Source organism: Oreochromis niloticus, linkage group LG17 (genome assembly GCF_001858045.2).
Source record: "Oreochromis niloticus isolate F11D_XX linkage group LG17, O_niloticus_UMD_NMBU, whole genome shotgun sequence".
Classification (NCBI taxonomy): domain Eukaryota; kingdom Metazoa; phylum Chordata; class Actinopteri; order Cichliformes; family Cichlidae; genus Oreochromis; species Oreochromis niloticus.
This window is the reverse complement of record NC_031981.2, coordinates 16,480,641-16,501,152: the sequence shown is the minus strand read 5'-3', so window position 1 is coordinate 16,501,152 and position 20,512 is coordinate 16,480,641. Positions and strand designations below refer to the sequence as shown.

Sequence of the window (20,512 nt, the reverse complement as noted above, 5' to 3'; positions counted from 1 at the left end):
TTCACTCTTAGCTAAACTTGGTTAATTAACCAGCTGACGTGCTATGTCCCTTCAGTCCGCCATAAGAGGTCATAATACACCAGTAACATCAAGCGGGTAACTTGACTGTGCATGCTGGCATGCAGAAAGCACGCTGGAAAAACGTGACCACGCCGTGAAACGCACAAAGCGATTCGGGCCTATCAGACGGCTCGGAACTGCGCACGTTGGCAGTGGGCGGAGTCTCGGCTGTAGGTGCGGTGAGGAGGTTGAGCAGCTATTCGTGGACGTTGTAAAGGAAAATCTTTTGAGGTCGCGGCTCAAAATATCAGCTCAACAGTAAGGCAGACGGGTTATACAGAATCGAGAAGCGGTTATAACAGCTAAGTATTGCTCTAACTAACCTTAGGACGACGAATTTTGCAATATTTGTGTCAGAAATTTTATTTTACATAACCAGCTTCCCTGGTATTCGCGGCACGGAACAGCCGGTCTTGCCACGGTGTCTTGTGGACTTAGATTACAGGCCAGTTAAGTACTCTGTTATTTCATTTGACTTAATTAATGTCTGTAGAAAGCAGGCCCGCCCAGGAGTGTTAGCATATATTTATACGTTAATTTTTTCATCATTCAGAAAAACAAGTTATACAACGAGCCGGGCTACTGCTCCGCAGCACACCGGGTCCTAAAGCCCGCCGAGTTAGTTGTCACATTGCCGGAGCGCGCGCGTTGCCTCGAGCCCAAATGGTTCAGCAGCCAGCGGTTTCTACATTTTTCGACACTATGGAAAAAGCTCTGTTAGAGCAAGGATAATTATAAAAGTTGGACTGCGTTATTGAACCCCAAAAGGATTTTTTTTTTCAAACACATTTTTATTCAAGGTGGTATTTTTTTCTCCTTAAAAGAAACTGTGAGTGAGTAGTTGGGATAAAAGTCGAGTGAGCACCAAAAGACTGTTGACCTCTTTCAAAAAGGAAGAAAAGGACTCGTCCAGTTGAGTAATGGTCATTAATACGATCCACTGGTTCAGGAAGGGCTTGCGGCTCCACGACAACCCGTCGCTCAAGGAATCTCTGCTGGGAGCGGATACGGTCCGCTGCGTCTACATCCTCGACCCCTGGTTTGCGGGCTCTTCCAACGTTGGCATCAACAGGTGGAGGTGAGGGAAGCGTGCATTTAACCACGTGCTAACACACATGTAGCACGACAGGATGCATTAACAACAGCACAAGATAAAAACGGTAGCAAACGGCACATTTGTATCCATTTACATAACATATAGCATATATTGTTGTTTTGTGTGATCTTTGTGACGGTTTCACGTCTCTTTCTGGCTGTTGTGTTTCCTAATGGCTGTAATAACATAGCAACAGCATATGCAGTACTTTGCAAAAGTCTTATATTTAGCTTCCAAGGAGCTAGATTATTTGTAATTTTTTTAAAGTGGTCTTGTGAAATGTTCTCCATGCTTGCTGAAGATCTTTCAAAGTTTTTCTTTAGACATTGGCTGCTTTTTCACCCATATTGAGTCCAGTTTTTGTACCTGACCAGGTCCCTAACTAAAGGGATGAACAAATGTTGTGTCTACAAATCACATACAACATGGCAACAAACCAGTTTTAAATTGTATTGGTTGTCATTTTTTTACTAGCACCCTGTCACAAAAACACATAATTTGCTCTCATTTCTTTATTTGAATATTTAACAAATGCCTAAAATATAGTAAGATAACAGTTTGACAGGCATAAAACACTATTCTTGCGCCAACAAGGTGATTCCCAAAGAGGTATTAACTGAAAATGTGGGGTATCTCAACACGGTGTGCATTGTGTCCTTGAAAAATTTGAGGAAATAGAACAAGCTCAGGACAAAAGAAGTTGTTTCAGGCCTAAAAAAACCAAACAAAAAACAGTAGATAAACAGTATCTGAAAGTCATATTCTTAAGGAACATGAAAAAATCCAGCAAAGACATGACACATTTGATCCATCTACGGTACTGTTAACTGATGTCTTATCAGAACATGACCTCAGTCATTTGGCTGTCAAAAAGCCACTCTTAATAAGGAAAAGAAACAGGGAAAAAAGGCTGATGTTTACCAAATTACACAAGAATTGAATTAAAAAGTAGTGGCAACAGGTCTGATGGAGTGATAAATCCAAATTTGAAATTTTTTCACACCATCATCGAAATGTACAGAGGTCAGGAGAGAGGTACAACAGTGAGTGTATACATCCATATGTTAAACATGTTTGAGATTCTCATGTGAGCTACGCTGTGTTTCAGACAGTGGTCTTGGAGATCTTGTCAAAATTGATGGAATTATGAACCCAGAAAATAACCATCAAAATCATTTTGGGAGAACTGTTAAACCCCAGTTTCTTAAAGTAACAGGAACGAGATTTTCTGCCAAAATTACAAAGTATGTAAGTAATAGCATGGCAAAGCATTGCCCAACTGGTTTTATCTTGCATTTGAGGTCAAAGCAGTTACATTGTTTGAGATGTTGATTGCCAAGTTTTGTTTGTTTTTGCAAACAAAGAAAGCCTGGGTGTTTTCTAAATGAACCAAACAAAAAGAGGCCATGGAGCTGCTGCACTGTCACCTGAATTTTGACCTACATATACGAGGTATAGCAAAGTACAGCAAATTATGACATAAACTGTATATAAGGTCACTAACATATATTTGCACTCAATTACTTCCTCAGATGTATTGTTCACTAAACTGTAATCTTCACTAAGTAATCACTGTGAAACAAAACATCAAAACCAGGGGAAACATCAATTATATCAGTTAGATCAGGCATAATGAATACTGACTACACACATAAATTATAACATTACGTTGTTCTTCAAAAGGTGACTAAGATCTCAGATGGGTAAACAGTATTTTCACCTCCCTGCTAAACTCTAATTATTCTTAAATGACTTTCAGCTGATGATATAATGTTAAACTGTTGTTTATAAAGTGGTTTATTGGACATCAGCAGATCTCAAACACTTTCATATTGAGTTTCTTTGACTCATTACAGCACAAACTACATATACTAACTGTGGTTTGTGTTACATGGTTGTATCATTGTAAATTACATTCAGATCAGTAAATATTTCCTCTGTAAAGATTAGACACATGAATGTATGGATCTCAGAGCTGTAAATGCTGAATTGCTTTGAGCCGTTTCCACACGTGCACTGCATCTATGAACTTTGGTAGGACGCAAGTATATGACCTAGTTGGTTTATTTGATATTTACCCAACCAGCTTCCTAATAAAGGGTCAGTGTGATGCCAGATTATGATGGTGTGAGAATTAAGCATTGGGTGTGAAGAGAGAGGGAATTGAGCCTATGCAAAGACTCTGGAGATGCGTTTGTGTGTATACCTCCTATGTGATGAAGTTGTTTGTAGGTTAAATGTCTGCTGGTTGAGAAGTTGTCTTGAACAGGAAGGCAGTGACAGCAGAGTTCACCACAAAGAGGAAGAAGTGAGAAAATAAAAAAACATCAAAGTTTAAAACATTGTTTGTGCTTCACAAATGTGAAACACAAAAAATGGCTGCCTCACCGAGTTTTCACTGTTTTTAACATTTCACTACAGTGAAGTTCTTTGTATATTATAGCTTCTGTTCTCTCACATTACTGCCTGTTTCACATCTTGACACTCAGCTCCCAAATCATAGACGTGGATCTGCAAGCTACCAAAATACTCTGAATAATCTGGCACATTTACTTCTAGCAAGTGAGGGGCATGTATCCTCCCTTCTGTATCTTCTGTCCAGGCAGCTCTATTGCCTAAACCAAACTGAATATTATCAGTCGTGTGAATGCATCTTAGCACACTATTTCCTGCTGTTCCACATGTGGGAAAGGATCTTAAGCGTCTTCATATTCTCTTGAGGTTTGCCGTTTTTAGTCTGAACTGTTCAGATTAAACTTTAGATGCTAAAAATGCACTTTAGATGCCTGTATTATTTTTTTTATGTTTCTCGGCTTTTCTTAAAATGACATAAGACTATATGGTGTCTAAATTTTGACCCTATAGTCCCACATTTCTAAAGATTTTATGATAAAGAATTTTATGTAACTGACATTTCCTGACCTCCAGACTGTCAGCATGTGTCTCTGATTGTTTGACAACCAAGATAGCAGCAGGCTGCTTGTGTCTAGTGACACAAAGAAGTATATAAAGCTTTACAGGGTCATGTGTTGGAGATAAGTGCATGGACCGTTGACTTTAAAAGTCTGATACCCATTGGCTGACAGTTTTGTGGAAAACTCCCCAGTAAAAACAAACAGTTGGCACCCTTTTTACTTATTTGTTCAGTAGAACTCAGCTTCCTGCTTCTGTATAGAAACTGCAGCATCTCACTCGGCAGTTTTAATGGTCTACAGGCAGGTGCTGGATGAATGAAAGTACCCCTGAGGTTTAAAGTACAGTAGGGGTCTCCCTTTGTGTTTTATGTTCCTACTCCCGTCGTGAGCTTTGGTTTGCATTGCAGTCCCATGCCGTCTCTTGAAGAGAAGGGGAGCATAAAAGTCGGGCCAGTTATGAGCATCCATGTTGTTATGTTTTCACAGTTATGTAAGAGCAGCCTGGGCTGACGCAGAGCCCACGCAGATCACTCAGCATGCCCTGATTCATTCCTTTTATTTAATTTTTTATGCACAAATCAGACATGTAACATGGTGTAAGACCCTTAAAAAGAGGGGGGAAAAAATGAGAGATGACCAAAATCTCTTATTTGTAGTCCAAAAACTCACCTGGGGAAATAGAGCTTGGGTGAAATATATTAATTATTCTCCCAGTACAAATAAAGCATAAAGGAAAGGCCTAGTTCAGATTTGTTGACCCATATTTCCAAAAAGCTAATGACTTATTTGATTGAATTTGCTGAATTCAAAGATGTCATATGCTGCTGTTTGAATCGTGTCATCGTACTGCTGTGCCTCTGGTTTTTATATCTCAGTGAACTTTACTCAAAGTTAAACTAAGCAAAGGTTCAAAATATGAGGACGCTGTAAAAATCTCACTGTAGCCTGCAGCTGCTGTAACTGGCACCTGTTTCTGCACATTTTTTTTATCATCTGAATTGCCTGCTAAAGAGCAAGCACTCCCTTTTCTTGAGATGTAGGCGGTGATCCTCAGTGATTAAGGTAGGCCAATGCCAGATGACATAATCATTATAACTTTCCCTCCTTCCCGCCAGCGACAGGCATGGCATAAGTAGGTCAGTGTGTTAGGAAAAAAAAGCCCTTCCATTTCTCTCTTCCTTTTGACCTACTTCTGCACGCCTGCTTCTGCAAAAGACCCAACTGTCTCTGGTGTGGCGCACTGCTTTGAACACTAATCCCAACAAAGCTGCATCCATCTGATATCCATTTTCAGATCGGTTTAAACTAGCTGAAATTCTCATGCTGGGTGGCCCATGATTATGAACGTTCATTTGGTTGAAATTATTGTGGAGTTGTTTGAAAAAATAGGACAGATGTAGGAGTGAAAATAATGAAAATGAATGGATTTATTTTAACACCGAATCCAGCACAGCTCTGTCTCTGTTTGAATACCGTAGATGAACATAGCTTAAGGACTCTGAGTAGTCTGAGTCTAGCTTTGCAGAATCAAACTGTCTCCACAGGTCAGGAGAGCAAAGCAGCCGGCATAGCAAATGACCTTGGACTGGCAGGAATAATCCGGGTCAAGATGTAGGAAGTCTGTTAGCTGTACTGCAGCTCACACTCAACAAAGACCACCACTGTTGTAGCTAGTCTTAAGCAACAATTCACTCTTATCATTAATGAATTTTCAGTTGGTTTGTGTCACACTGATATGATATTATCATTTCTAGAAGCACTGTTAACCGGCTTGAATAAAAAGATTTGTCTCGGCAAAGTTTCTGACCTTGCCAGACAGAATCAGTTGCTGGGTGCTACGAGGAGTGCGGTGTACAAAGGCCTTAATCTAAAAAAAAAAGTAAATGTTGCCATGAATACATGAAATTTCCGATCTCCTGGCTCTAGGCTTACTTTTCTTTTTCAGCCAGTACCAACAAAGTTGACCTCTCATGTCATATATAATACATAAAGAATAATAAATAAAAAAAACTTTTGGGAAAACAAATTTTCGAGGTTCAGAAGAACCGTAATACACAGATAAATAAATAGATTTAACAATTAATAAATTCCATCCATCCATCCATTTATTTCTGGCCACCTATCCAGATCTTGCTCTTCCAGTAGTCTTAGCAGAGATACCCAGAGCTCCCAGTAAGTTAATGCCTGCATTTGTTTACATATTTTGCAGGTTTGATCCTATGTAGAGGTTATGCAGTTAAAAGTTCTTCCTTATTTACCTTAAAACCAACACCCCTTGTGTTCTTTATATGGCAATAGATTAGGTCAGATAAGATAAGATAAGATAACCTTTATTAGTCCCACACGTGGGAAATTTGTTCCAGCCAGATGCCTGGCTGAATAATAGTTGCAAAGTATTTAAGCTTTATTAGCAATGAAAACTACATAAAATTCACTCAAAGCCCCTACCTGTCTGTCTTATCAGTAAAAGACATGATTAGACCGGAATGATACAGGAAGCTTCCACCTACAAATTTTGTTACCTATAGCAACAGAACGGGAAGCACCACATTACTGCTGCTTTGTGTTTACATGTGTGTGTAGCTGTGGGTGTGTGTTCTGATGCTTACAGTTGGTATTTTTTATTTTGGAGAACATATAAAAACAGAAGAAAATTATATTATAGTTCAGTTATTGCACTGTTGTTAAACCAATAAAATGCTGGTTCATACTTCCACCAGTTAGGTCAGCACATTGTATTTAAATGATGGCTGACGTCACATACAGAGATGATTAAACTCATGGATGAGGGTTGGTCGACTCATGCATGGTCTGCATGATTCAGCCTTGAGTGTGTGTTCAGGCTTGGCTTTTTTTAAATTAAGGAGGTGAAGGGACACTTGATATGAAGAGACATTGTGCTTTAGCTAAACAGTCCTGTTTTACCCCCCAGTTTGTCCTACACTGGTGTACATTTGATAATCTTACATGTCTTGTTTTTGTTACTTAAAGAAATAACATTTTTACATTTTATCAATGTGGGCTATGTAGAAGGGCTATGCAAGGACAGTAAATTTGAACTTGGAAAAACAAGAACGTAATAATAATCTGCTATGACAATAGTGGGATAAGTCTTGTCAAACTTTGTTCATGCAAAGTGGAGCTGAAATTATGTGGGGGACCAAAAACTGCCAAAATAAAAAATTAGTAAAGAAATGCCTTACTAAAAAAAAACCTGATATGCCATTAAATTGATATAAATAATATTTTGAAATAATAGGATTCTAGATATATATATTGGCATTTATGTATTTGTACAAATATGTAATTTCCCCATTATAACCATTTATTAGTTTGTTTATTCTTTCTGAGAGACAAAGTTCCAAACATAATTTAATAAAGGAATAGCTCGATAAATGATTGAATAAACACATTTAAAACTGAATAACTAATGATTAAAAAAAAATCTAGTTTAAACGTCAGACGAAAAATGCCAGTTATAGCATATATTTATGTATTTTTGGTGTTTTGGTGCATAACAGGATATGTACATGCAACAAGCAAATACATCATACATCAACTTCAGTTGATTTACACATTTTTTTTTTATATGTAGGCAGATAAGAAAAGATAAGTATTTTCCTTAGTGTGCAAATCAGATTAAAGTTGAGTAGAGCTTAAAGGTCTTTTATTACATAGCAGATATCTTCAATAAAGTGCAATAAAAATAGATAATTTCATGTAATTTGGTCATTGACTTCAAATCTTCAGTGTATAAGATGTTTGGTATGTCTTAGTCAAAAAAAAAGATTCTTGAAGGAGTGGTCTCATTTAATTCAGCTGTATAAAAATGTGAAAGAGCAAAGTGAACGGAAATTTCCACTCTTTTAAGGGCATTTTACCTTTTGCTCGTATAAGCTAAAATCAGTAGTTGTAATTCCTAATTAAACTCCTTCATCATGCAGTGACTGATATTGTAGCATCTTTATGAACATTGACACAGATTTCTTTGTCATCTGCAGGTTCTTATTGCAGAGTCTTGAGGACTTGGACTCCAGCCTCCGTAAGCTCAACTCTCGTCTGTTTGTGATCCGAGGCCAACCCACTGATGTCTTTCCCAGACTTTTCAAGGTGACACTTGAATCTGATTTAAGCTGGACAACCGACAGTGCTTCAAACATATTGTGTGAATCCTAAATATTCTACAAATTACTCCTTTTTTCCAGGAGTGGAAAATTACTCGTCTGTCATATGAGTACGACTCTGAGCCCTTTGGGAAAGAGCGAGATGCAGCTATTAAGAAGCTGGCCTCTGAGGCTGGAGTTGAGGTGACAGTTCGCACCTCCCACACACTCTATGAACTGGACAAGTAAGTTATTATCATTCCTTACCACAACAGACAGTGCTGTCATATTGTTCTTTGTTCTGAGCAAGTTTTTTTTAATGAATTTGTTTCTGGTCTTTGCACTCTGCAGGATCATAGAGTTAAATGGGGGTCAGTCTCCCCTCACCTACAAGCGGTTCCAGACTCTCATCAGTCGTATGGACCCTGTGGAGGTGCCTGCGGAGTCCATCACAGCTGAGATAATGGGGAAATGCACTACCCCACTGTCTGAAGACCATGATGAGAAGTTTGGGGTCCCCTCCCTGGAGGAACTCGGTAAGGTCTAAATTATGTAGTGAAATGTAATTGTAACAAGTAGTTTTCATTTGTGGAAAAAAGCAGCCCTACTAGTAGCTGTCTAAAGCTGAGTTTCCACCAGAGATGTTGTTAGACCCAGCAGCTGTTACTGTATTTACATACAGTCTGTGCAGCAAACATAGACTGTATGTAAATGATGGACATTTAAGTAATTGCAGGTGTGTCTTAAATTGGATCAGATTCACTCTTACTCACCACCAAGATGGCAATAGGGACAATTCCAAGTTGGAGGCTTTACACCAGACCTCACTAACAATAAGTCATATAGTAACTTTGTCCATCTTTTATATACAGATTATGATGCCAAGGGTAGAATAGGAGTCCTGTGTCAGACTTCACACATAGCTGCTGATTTGAGGAAAGAGTTGTCAGATATTAATCTAACTGTAGTAAGAAAATATGACTGAGCAGATATCATCTGCTCAAATCAACATTAGCAGCGAGTTATTAGATTTCCCTGGGTTTTCTGTAGCTTTTTAAACTTCTTTCTAGTAGTAGTGAATAACTTTTTCATTTTGTTTTTATATGTCTAAAATTAGTTAGGGGTAATATCTTCCTTAGCAGTTCATGTTTAAAAATGTCTTAAAAACACAAAAATGTATTTTCTCAGCAGTTATAAGGGAAACTAGTGAAACTTCTGGGGCTTGAGGTATAATCTGCATTTAAACACATGACATGGACATGGACTTGCCATATTTTTGGCCTTCATATATGGATTCATATATTACTTGTATTACTTGTTGTATTTTTTCATAAAAAACCACAGGACACTGTCCTATTGCATTACTGATTGTTCTTGCCTTTTTTGTTGTTTTTGTATTTTGTTGTTCATTTATCTATAAAAATTTAATAAACAGAATTATGGAAAAAAAGAAAACAAAAAATGATCATGGACAGGAATAAAAAGCCCTCTTTAAATAAATCTACCTATACATGTAGTTATCCCACTTGTTGTGTTGGTTTGCCCTCTTGTGGTCATAATGACGATTACTAAAATGGTATAAACTGCACATATTTTTTTTCAGGGAATTAAAAATATATGAAAAATGATAATATGTGAGTTTTAATTTGACCCCTGCAGGTTTTGATACTGAAGGCCTGTCCTCAGCTGTGTGGCCAGGAGGAGAGACTGAAGCTCTCACACGACTTGAGAGGCACTTGGAGAGGAAGGTCAGGCAAATCCAGCAGAGAATTTTTGTTAAATCATTTTTTATTTCAGTAAAATTCCACTGCTCTGTCATTTAAAATGAGTTTCACTGTGATACAAGTCTCAGGTTTTCATGTGATTGTTGCTATCAGGCATGGGTGGCAAACTTTGAACGTCCCAGAATGAACGCCAACTCGCTGCTTGCCAGCCCCACAGGCCTCAGCCCCTACCTGCGCTTCGGCTGCCTCTCCTGCCGCCTCTTCTACTTTAAACTCACTGACCTCTACAGGAAGGTAAGTGTGTCGGAATATACTTAATTAATTACAGTTGAAAAATTGGGTTTCTAATTATCTTTGAAGTCTTTAAATAAGGATATGTCCACAAGAACCCAACCTGATGTGTAAATCAGATTCAAAAGTGTGAACAAAGTCATCCTCTTGACAACCAGAATTACAGTTGTCACATGACAATAGTCGTCCTGGTCAGAATTTACATCATGTTGCAGCTGGAAGAGGATTAAAAGCAGACTGGGTGAGAAACCTTCAGATAGAGCAGATGTCTTTTATTTCCTCTAGATCAGGGGTCGCCAATTCATTTTCCCAACGGGCCACATGAGAAACTGGGATTGTAGTGGAAGGTTACCCCAACAAACTGCACTTGGTTCTGCTCAATATTAATTTGATCTCTTTTTAAGCTTATTAGTGCAGCCCCTCCCACAAAAGTCCCATTTTCTCATGTGTCCCATTGTGAAAATTATTTGGCATCAATCCTGTTGACAAAGTGCTCTATTTCCATATTCTTGGCCCAGCTCAGCTAAACTGTTAGCGACTTTTGGCTTTTATGGCGGATTAAAGCACACCGCTGTGCTTTATGGAAAAGGTGAGAAGGATTTGTAACACAAGAAAAACAATCGATAGCCATAATATCTTAACCATCTTGTTTGATCTTTCTGATAATGGATGGAAGCCTGAATTAAAATGAAAATGAAAATGTGATTAATCTCCCAGCCTTGTTAGGAGAGTAAAACATGGTTTGAATTGAAGTGTGAACAGAAGACGCTGTAATTAAGGTAATTTATCTTTCACGCCCAGGGGGAGAAGGTTTCCAGGATATCTTCTCCTTGTATTAATAGAACCTTTTTTCACTGACAAAATGATTAATATGATAATTTTCTCATAAAACAGCTGTTGAAAAAGAAAATCAATCAGGTCATCATACATCCTGGTGAATGTAGTAATTAAAACCAGTATGCATATCAGAGTCAAGCGCAGATTTTTGATACTGTGGTGTATTATCCATCTGTCAATCAATCCATTGTCTGCAGCTTATCAGGGTTTGGGTCAGAGGGACAGCAGTCTTAAGCAGAGAAATATAATATAATCTTTCCAGTGAGTCCTGGGACTGCCCTGGAAACAATAGCTCGACCCAAAGTCCCTCTTTTTGGTGTAATATTTAAGTGTAAATTATTACTGTATTTATTTATTTATTTTTGATTAAATATAAAAAAAAGATGAAGGATTTTTGTCCCTTTTTCCATCTTTCAGTTTTAGACACTTTACCTCACAGGGAGGAATCGAAAGCACTGACTCAGATCTGAGTGCAAGAGACAGGGATTTACTATATTGTTGCAACGGGGCTGACTGAAGGCCGTGACTGGTAGTAGCAGGCTGCGATTTGGCTGAATGTTGAGTAAGTTAAGTGGTGCTGCACCGAGCTGGAATCTTTTTAGGCATGCTGGTGAGATTGGTATGCGTATCACCAGGCTGAGAGCGTCACTGGTGGAAAACTGTAGGGGGTACAGTCTGATGGCAGTACAGGAGATGACCGAGTGGCAAGGCCAGACACCCACACACACCAATTGTCTACAAAATGGGGCCCATAACAGATATGAGTAATGGAAAAAACCCAACACAAGGAGTGAGTCATGGAAGGTACACCCAGTACTGTGACATCAGATATATTTGCAGGGGTGATTTATTGCTCTGGCTGTTTATTTTGCCATGTAATGATTCACAATTTATTCTGTAATGAGGTGAATTAACCAGTACTGCCTCCCTCTTGAATTTTTTTGTTGTATGTTTGGACTCAAGTGCTTACATGTAAATGAGCTAAGGTAATATAGTGGTTCAGTCTTTATCTTTTATCACATTACCTACTACTACTACTACTACTACTGATGATGATGATGATGATGATGATAATAATAATAATAATAATAATAATAATAATAATAATAATAATAATAATAATTCTCCTTAAAAAAACAAAACAAAAAAAAACAACCCTCCTGCGTAATATACAGCTGGTGTAGTCAAATCTCTGACTGCCTCACACAGTAACATGTGTCTTTCTCCTACTTGACAAGGTGAAGAAGAACAGCTCCCCTCCTCTCTCGCTCTACGGTCAGCTGCTTTGGCGTGAGTTCTTTTACACGGCGGCCACCAACAACCCCTGCTTCGACAAGATGGAGAGTAACCCCATCTGCGTTCAGATACCCTGGGACCGCAACCCCGAAGCGCTGGCCAAGTGGGCAGAGGGCCGCACCGGCTTCCCCTGGATTGATGCCATCATGACCCAGCTGAGGCAGGAAGGATGGATCCACCACCTAGCTAGGCATGCTGTGGCCTGTTTCCTGACAAGAGGAGACCTGTGGATTAGCTGGGAGGAGGGCATGAAGGTAGACAGTGTCCTACTATTGTTCTGATGGCAATAATACTAGTATCTGGTTTCTATTTAATTCATACCAAACACCACTTGGGGAGTTTAAAAATAGAATATAAGTTCACTTGCTTGCATCCAAAATTAGTTTTTTGCTTTCAGAAGCTACTGTTCATAGTGAGTAATGGACTTCTTAATAGATTTATACGTTTTATTTTTCGTCATGAAAAGTTAACAAACGAAAGCCCTGAAAACCCCAAATGGTTCTTCACCGAGGAGCTAAAAACAGACTGTATGTACAAGGAGGCTATAGCTTCCTTGTTTAATAATCTAAAATTATGTACAAACATCTGAGACTTATATTCTTCTTCTGGTTGCAAATACAAGACTGAAAATTTGTATCTTATATCTGTATTTCTGGGTATTTTTACCCTATGGGGGTATTTTTGAAAGTGATACCATCTACTGAATATCTCAGATGAGTTTGAATATCGGTGCCCTAGACCTGAAGGTCAAGGTCAGAGGTCAAGTTTTCTAAAAATCTTGTGTACACAATAACTCAAGGAAGATATCAACTAGGAATTTATACCATAAGTGCCAATATTGTTATTACAGTAAGAATACCGGCACCTATTTAATAGTATTTTATTTTATTTACATAATGAGGGCAGAGGTGTAGATCAGTGTTTTCCTTGGATTTATATTCTGTGTGTGTGTGGTGGGGGAGGGGTATGTGTGTGCGCCCGATTATTCACATGTGGGTGTGCCGCTCCTTTCAAGACACAGTGGCATTTTAAAATTGATTGCCTTTATTATTATTATTATTATCATTATTATTATTATTATTATTATTATTATTCCCAGTAAATATTAAATTTTCTAAGCACGTTGTGACAATAAATAGATGATCAGCATAATCAGCTGCTTCTTTAGTAAGTCACTAATCCTCAGCATTAACTGTAATGGAACTTTAATGAACTGCAGCCTGTTAGTCTCTGCTCTGCTCCAGCAGCACAGCAACCAGAAAACAGAGCAGGAGACAGATTATCGTCTCCAGCTGCAGTCCAAATACGGCATGAAATCCTCTCTGTCGGAGCAGCTAATTGACATCAGGGAATTGTATATATTTAATCAGAAATTTACCCACAGTCATCTTTTTTTTTGTCATACTCAAACATTCCATTTGTTGTTAACCATCTCAGCAGGACCAAATATTGCTTCCCAGTCGATCTGAGATGTTTTTGATTGTGTGTTCAGGTGTTTGAGGAGCTGCTGCTGGATGCAGACTGGAGTGTGAATGCAGGCAGCTGGATGTGGCTCTCCTGCAGCTCTTTCTTCCAGCAGTTCTTCCACTGCTACTGCCCCGTGGGTTTCGGCCGCCGCACAGACCCCAACGGAGATTACATACGGTAGGGTTGCATCTGTCAAAACATCTGTATTTGAAAGTTTTTGCAAGAGCAGTAAGAATTTACAATGCAGCAATAAATCTAAGACTTTGATCATTTAAAATTAAATCCATAAAAAAACATTTTAGTGAAAATTCTTGTGACACACATTATCTCACTTAGTAAATAGACACAACCAAGCAATAAAATTTGTGCCTACTCAGAAATAAGGTATCAGAGGAGTCTGTGTTTGAGAGATTTCCATCTAACATTTGGGTGGTTGGCGCTGGTCCACTGATAAATTATTTTTGGTTAATTCCACCATACCATTTGACGCTTTTCCTGGAAATTAATTATCCCACCCACATGCCCACTAAACCTCTTCATCTCTCCGCTCAGCCGCTACCTGCCTGTTCTGAGGGGATTTCCAGCCAAGTATATTTATGATCCCTGGAACGCTCCAGAGGTTGTGCAGAAGGCAGCCAAATGTATTATTGGAGTGCATTATCCAAAGCCTATGGTGCACCACGCAGAGGCCAGCCGTCTCAACATCGAGCGAATGAAACAGATCTACCAGCAACTCTCCTGTTACAGAGGCCTCGGTAAGGATGCAGATACAGCATTTTTAAAATTAAATTGAAGAAAGATCAGTTGATGGATCACAAGCAGTGATTTACAGCTAGATTTTTTTCAGAACAAGTCTTCCCTTGTTTTTAATATTTTTCAACACAACTGAAACTGCTACTTTGATGTCATTTGCAATCCTTTGGTCCATGTCACACACTCTGCTCCATCAGCTTTCCAATAACAGACTGAGCCCCACAAATATCTCTGAAGTGGAAGTATTGGGCTTTTTCCTTGCTTTCTGTCATGTATACACTGCTGCAGTGATGGATGCTCATGTTAAAAGCTCAGATAACGAGGCTGGGCTGTGCAAATAATCCCAATAATGCCACATATTGACATCTCTATGATGCCACAGAGAGTGGATATCTTTCATAAGTCCCACACACTTTTGTTCAAAGCTTTTAATTTGGATGGGCAGCACCAAAGCTCAATAAGAACTATTAGACATTGTTAATCATACAAAGCTACTCTCCTAGACCTAAGATTAAAATTATAGAGCTGGAAATGAAAATACCTGATTCACTTAAAAATAAATAAATGCCTTATTTTGGACTGTAGTCAGTGATTTTAAAATGTCTCAAAAGTAGTAATGAAACAGACTCAAAGTCAGCATAAATATCTACAAATGAGGTATTTAAACCATATAAATTTTCAGTGTTTTAATTTGGTGTTTTTAATATTATTGTTTGTGTATGTTGTGGACTAACTCTGTAACTCTCTGTGTCTTCAGGTCTTTTGGCTACAGTTCCATCCGGCTCTAATGGCAACGGAAATGGTAACGGAAACGCTGAGACATCCTCAGATTCGATGCGATTCTCTGAGACTTCACGTGATGCTGCAGCTCCATCTAGTAAGTGGCACAGAGACCCACTCCTCCTCCTCTGACACTTCAAACTTGCGGATGTTTCATGTCTTCCTGTGTATCCTCTGGCAGTGAACTCTTTGAAGAAGACCTGTTTGTTCTTTTATTTATTTCTCAGCCTATCAGATGCCAGTTCACTCCCAGGGAGACTGGCAAAGTGGTGTCATGATGTACCTGCAGGGGGATTCGCAAACCAGCGTCGGCATGCACCAACAGGGTGGGGACAAACTACCAGTGCACCTTCACTCGATTATCCACTTGATGCTTATCGTTTTCCTGTGTGTGCCGTTTTTACTGGTGCTATAACTGGACTATATCACTGATTATGTCAGTTTCCAGTCTTTTTTTTATTTTTTTATTGTAGACTCAACATTTGCAGCTGACCATCATCCATCTGTCATTCTAAGAAAAATAATCTGCTCACCCTGCAGGATATTTTCCTTCAATAACAGTGCTGATTAGCTGGGAAGCTTTGGCTCTTCCCTACCCAGAGAAACCTTGCTGAAAAGCCATTAAACACGACTTTGCTAAATTTCACACACCATTAAGAAGAGAGCAGTGGTCCCTTTAAGTCTAAATTTAGTAGAAAAGTAAAAGGACTTTTTTTTCCTCCTGACACAACCAGCTGATTTAAACTCCAAACTTTGTTGTTATGAGGTGGCGATGCTTATCACTGCCCCTACACCTTTATAACATGTGGAGGTGCATTTGTGTTGATATTTGTTGTCAGGTCTACGTGGAGTGGATGGTTTTCTGATCACAGCATTTTAACACCAAGATAAACAATCAAACAGATTTTTTTTAATTAAAAAACAAAAAAACATATTTACATTTCTTTAAAAAAATTTAACATGATTGTAGCCTTGATCGCTGCATATCATTTAGATCTTTGATAACAGGAAACTGCTCAGGGGGCCTGTTTTTACAGACTAATTAAATGTAAGGGATGTCTGTTAAAGAACATTATAGGCTGTTCAGATTCAGTTCAGTGGTTTAGTTCAGAAAACCGCATCCATTGATATGTGGTTCACATGTTGTGTAGAATGATATTTCAGTGTTTGCACAGTGGCGCAGTGGTTAGCACTGTTGCCTCGAAGCACGAAGCTCCTTCCTGTGGAGTCAGCGCATTCTCCCTGTGTGTGCGTGGGTTCTCCCAGGTACTCTGGCTATCTCCCACGGACATGCAGTGAGTGGTGTTAGGCTAACTGGTGATTGTAAATTGCCCTTAGGGATGCTGGGATAGGTTCAGTCTATTAGTGGAAGACTATGGATGGATATTTGAACATATAGCAGATGTTTGCACAATGATTTTATAGTGTAGTGGTTTGATCTCAGGAGGAGACACAAGTGCCTCTGGGACATCCAGCATTAAAAAATGCAGAGTACCCACCGTGGTGACCCTTTGTAAATAAAGTAAATAAGGGAGCACCTGAAAGCAGCTTTTTTTAAAAAAAGGATTCCAGTTGATTGGACAATATGAAACCGGTCCCCAAGTGGAACGAGTTTTGCGTACTTTATGTGCTTCATGCATTAACTGCATCCTTTCATGCATCCTCTTCAGTGTTTCGCTGCTAATCCTTGAATTTTAATTGAAGTTCCAGGTTACGCTGCCAGTACCAGTATGATGTGTTACACTCAAGGCACGCAGCAGAATCCTGGTCCTGTAATTCAAAAAGGTGAGAGTGAAACATTTCACTGATTGATGATGATTTCTTTTATTAATCTTTCTTAACTAGTTGAAAAACTTGAGTCCCAGTCCTCTGTTTCACCATCACTGCACGCCACCCCTGAAAGAGTGTTTTCATTCTAAGCCATGTTTTTGTATTTAGTCAAAATTTATAGTTTCATAGTTTATTGAAATGTGCTCTTATGTTTTTTTAGGGCCTGAACACCACCCCACCACTCAGACCAGTGGCAAACGACACAGTGAGGACTCTGGGAATAGCAAAAGCTCCAAAGTCCAGAGACAGAGCATCCACTAAAGAGGTCAGTTGCAGTCTCACACATTATTATTATATAAAACACATACAAGATGTACTTTAGTGAGCAGCATTCAAAGAGGGGGGTCAGAAATAGGAATTTTATTCCTTGTTTTTAATAATACGGCGAAACGTACTGAGTGTCAGTCCTTGTGTTTTCACTGCTTCTGCCAGTAGAAACCATCTGAACAAGGCAGGCATGAGCCAAACCTTTTCAGTGTTTTTATCAGCCGTTCCTGCCTTTATAATCCACAATATCCACACAATGACATACACAAATTTCAAGTCAGTAATTAATAGCAGTTTACTAACCACTGTTAAGAGGAACTCTGAAGTGATATAATTGCCAGCCAGAGGTTTAAATGCAGCACCACCTCATGTTGATTTAATTTCCTTGTAGTCATGTTTCAGCCTCTTTATTTTATCTCTGTTTAGCTTTGCTGTGGATTTAACTGAAACAGCTGCTACCATTGTGATTGTGAGTTCAGATGAGAGGAAGATAGTTGAGTGTTTGTTGACATGGCTGATTTTTTTTTTATCAGTGTTTGTTCTTTAAATGCCGGATTCCTGGTGTTCCGTTCATTCGTCGATCAAACAGCAGACACACATCTGGACCAGTAACAGTACACCTACTTCACTCAGAGTTCCTGTAATGCAGTAAATATTTGTATGGTCTCAAAGACCCTAATTTCAGCAGATTACCCTCACTCACCTCAGGTCATGTGACAGGAAAAGTTGTAGGTCAGATTCTCGATGTGTTTTGTTTTCCTTAAAATGTAACGTTGGAATGTTTTTCAGTGCGCTGAAAAAGTCAGCACTGAAGCAGTTAAATGTATTTACAGAAATGTCTGAACATGTCACTTATTGTTCTTTCTTCTGTTGCAGGTGTTTCTGCGGACTCACCGTCAATCATATCGAGAACACAGCCAAAACTATACGGACGCTAAAATAGACTCAAATTTTTCTTACAGCACTACAACGCACGAACACACCTTCAGGACGGGCATCCCCACCTGTCACAAAACACGTTTCTCAACTTAATCGGACTGAATATTATTACGGTGTGGGCCAGCCAGTGATGTTACACTGTGCTCCTGTTTGGGTTAATAATGCCGAGACTAAAGTCTTTGTGTATATAATGAATTTGCTAAAAGCAGCTCACATACAACGTGTACATATTTGGATATTGTATGTGCGTTTTCTCTTTGTGTAGCCATAGACCCGTTGATATATTTTTGATATGAGAATTCATTGTGGATTGATCGTTCTTTTGGGAAAATTTTCAATAAAAAGAAATGCATTTTTAGACCTTCCATTAAAACAGAAATGGTCAGAAAAGTCTGCTAATGCACCCGAGTTTTTAAAGTTTTTCCACATTGAGCCCATCGAGTGTAAATATCAGCAAAAATCCTTTCTGTGTCTCAGTACTAGTGGACTCGTTTTATTCCTTCAAACTTCAATATAACACAAACCATCATGTTATTGCCCTCGTCTGTGTTTATTGAGAAAAGGTGAGAGGACTACAGAGCCTGCATATTCCTGGTGTGCCACCCCACCACCCATATACTCCCCAATAAATGTACCACTGGAGAGAACTGCTTCACTTGCTTCTTGTTCCTTCTCAATGTGCTTGGTTAATTAAAACAGTTTGAAATATACAAATAGTTTCAGTCTTTTCTTTGTAACTCAAAAGTCAGAGTTCAATCTTTGAGAAAAATTTGTAGTTTCCAAATGTAATCAACCCTTTCCACATTTTCCCACATATACTGATACTGATAAGCACTCACTGACGCATCATCCTCCCTACCCCGGATCCAACGCCACCTCCAACGCTTACCTCCCCTCTGATGTGGACATCGGGTCAGTTGGAGGCGCAGTCGAAGATTGCAGCGGTCCCAGATCAGATGTACACACTGGAACTCTTTCCCATGTTGCTTGTCTGTTTATTGTGCTATGGTGTGTACATTTCGATGTTTTTTTTTTCCTCACTACCTAGCCTGACCTGTCTCCCCAACGCGATGTTTGTGTATTGTATGTACGGTCGGCAAGGTCGGTCATCTCGGTTGTGGGCAAAAGACCTGCAACTGACAAATAAAGGCTATCTCATCATCTCATTTGCAAGTCTTCATTCAAGTTGATACACATTACAATGTTACCTTCAAAAGCAACCCAATTGGCTGGATGACCTATTGTAGTGTTAAAGATAATTTTAGAGATATATATTCCACCGGCTTTAGTGTGAAGCCTTTAGTTATCAAACCTGAGGCTCTGTCATTAAAGAAGTTAAATAACTATTTGTGACGAAGCAGAAGATGAGAAACAGGCACAACATTTCAGTCTCTCGGCCACGTAGAGCAATTAAAGTAGCATTATTCAGTACAGACACTGGAAAAATCACCCTGCCACTTCATAGACCTGTACACAAAGCAACCTGGTAATAGAGCTGTTTTATATTAAAGTTTTTCAAACCCTTTATTATGCAGACTCAGCACAGAGTATAATTGTTATAAGAGGAGGTTGGGGATCCATAATTGATAAGAGTATGGCACACTGCTTAGTGAAGCGAAATCATCATCAATGAATGCGTGTAAAACAGAAGCTACAAGCTTATCATTTTTTGGTGAATTTGACTGCATGTCCACTTGTACCAGTTTCTTTTTGTTCTCTCCCTTTCTATTCTCTCAGTCCTTGTGCCAAAAGGCATAAAGTGATCCATATCAGTTTATAGCGATATTCAAGCTGAATACAGGCTGCTGCTGGACACTGACAAGTAACATCATATTGACTTACTGTCACCTGGATCTTGAGCTGTACTGTAAACAAACACTGAAGCCCAATTCAACGAGAAAAGGAACAGAAATTTTTAACAAACGAAAATAAAGTACATCAGCTCCTTGGCTGGCAACTCATGATATCCAAGCAGACTAGTGGATGAGAAGGTCAAAAATAGCTAATGATTTCTAGCGATTTAGGCTACATTAGGTACTGTTTTTTGATGTTATTTAGAGAACAAATAATATTAAGCACTTGACACTTTATAAGTCACGAGCCTGCTGTGAGTACACTGGACATAAAACCTGTTTTCATTCTATTGTGTACTGT

The 20,512-nt window shown here is 39.0% G+C and overlaps 1 protein-coding gene across 1 annotated transcript; it reads left to right on the top strand.

The window, feature by feature from the left end:
- Positions 1-201: 201 nt before the first annotated feature.
- cry1a (cryptochrome circadian regulator 1a) lies at positions 202-19,068 on the top strand. Its single transcript, XM_005456618.4, has 14 exons — positions 202-1,138; positions 8,073-8,181; positions 8,277-8,419; positions 8,526-8,710; positions 9,834-9,922; positions 10,052-10,192; positions 12,265-12,576; positions 13,815-13,966; positions 14,342-14,544; positions 15,300-15,419; positions 15,550-15,648; positions 17,027-17,107; positions 17,313-17,417; positions 18,296-19,068. Exons 1-13 carry the CDS (start codon positions 981-983, stop codon positions 17,411-17,413), a joined length of 1,893 nt encoding a protein of 630 aa, XP_005456675.1. The 5' UTR covers positions 202-980; the 3' UTR covers positions 17,414-17,417; positions 18,296-19,068.
- The last annotated feature ends 1,444 nt before the right edge of the window (positions 19,069-20,512 follow it).

Bases quoted from the DNA above. Each gene is read 5' to 3' on its own strand.
- cry1a (XM_005456618.4), top strand. From the start codon at position 981: ATGGTCATTAATACGATCCACTGGTTCAGGAAGGGCTTGCGGCTCCAC. The intron at 8,182-8,276 runs GTGACACTTGAA...CCTTTTTTCCAG, and splicing joins TCTTTCCCAGACTTTTCAAG to GAGTGGAAAATTACTCGTCT. The intron at 12,577-13,814 runs GTAGACAGTGTC...TTGTGTGTTCAG, and splicing joins GCTGGGAGGAGGGCATGAAG to GTGTTTGAGGAGCTGCTGCT.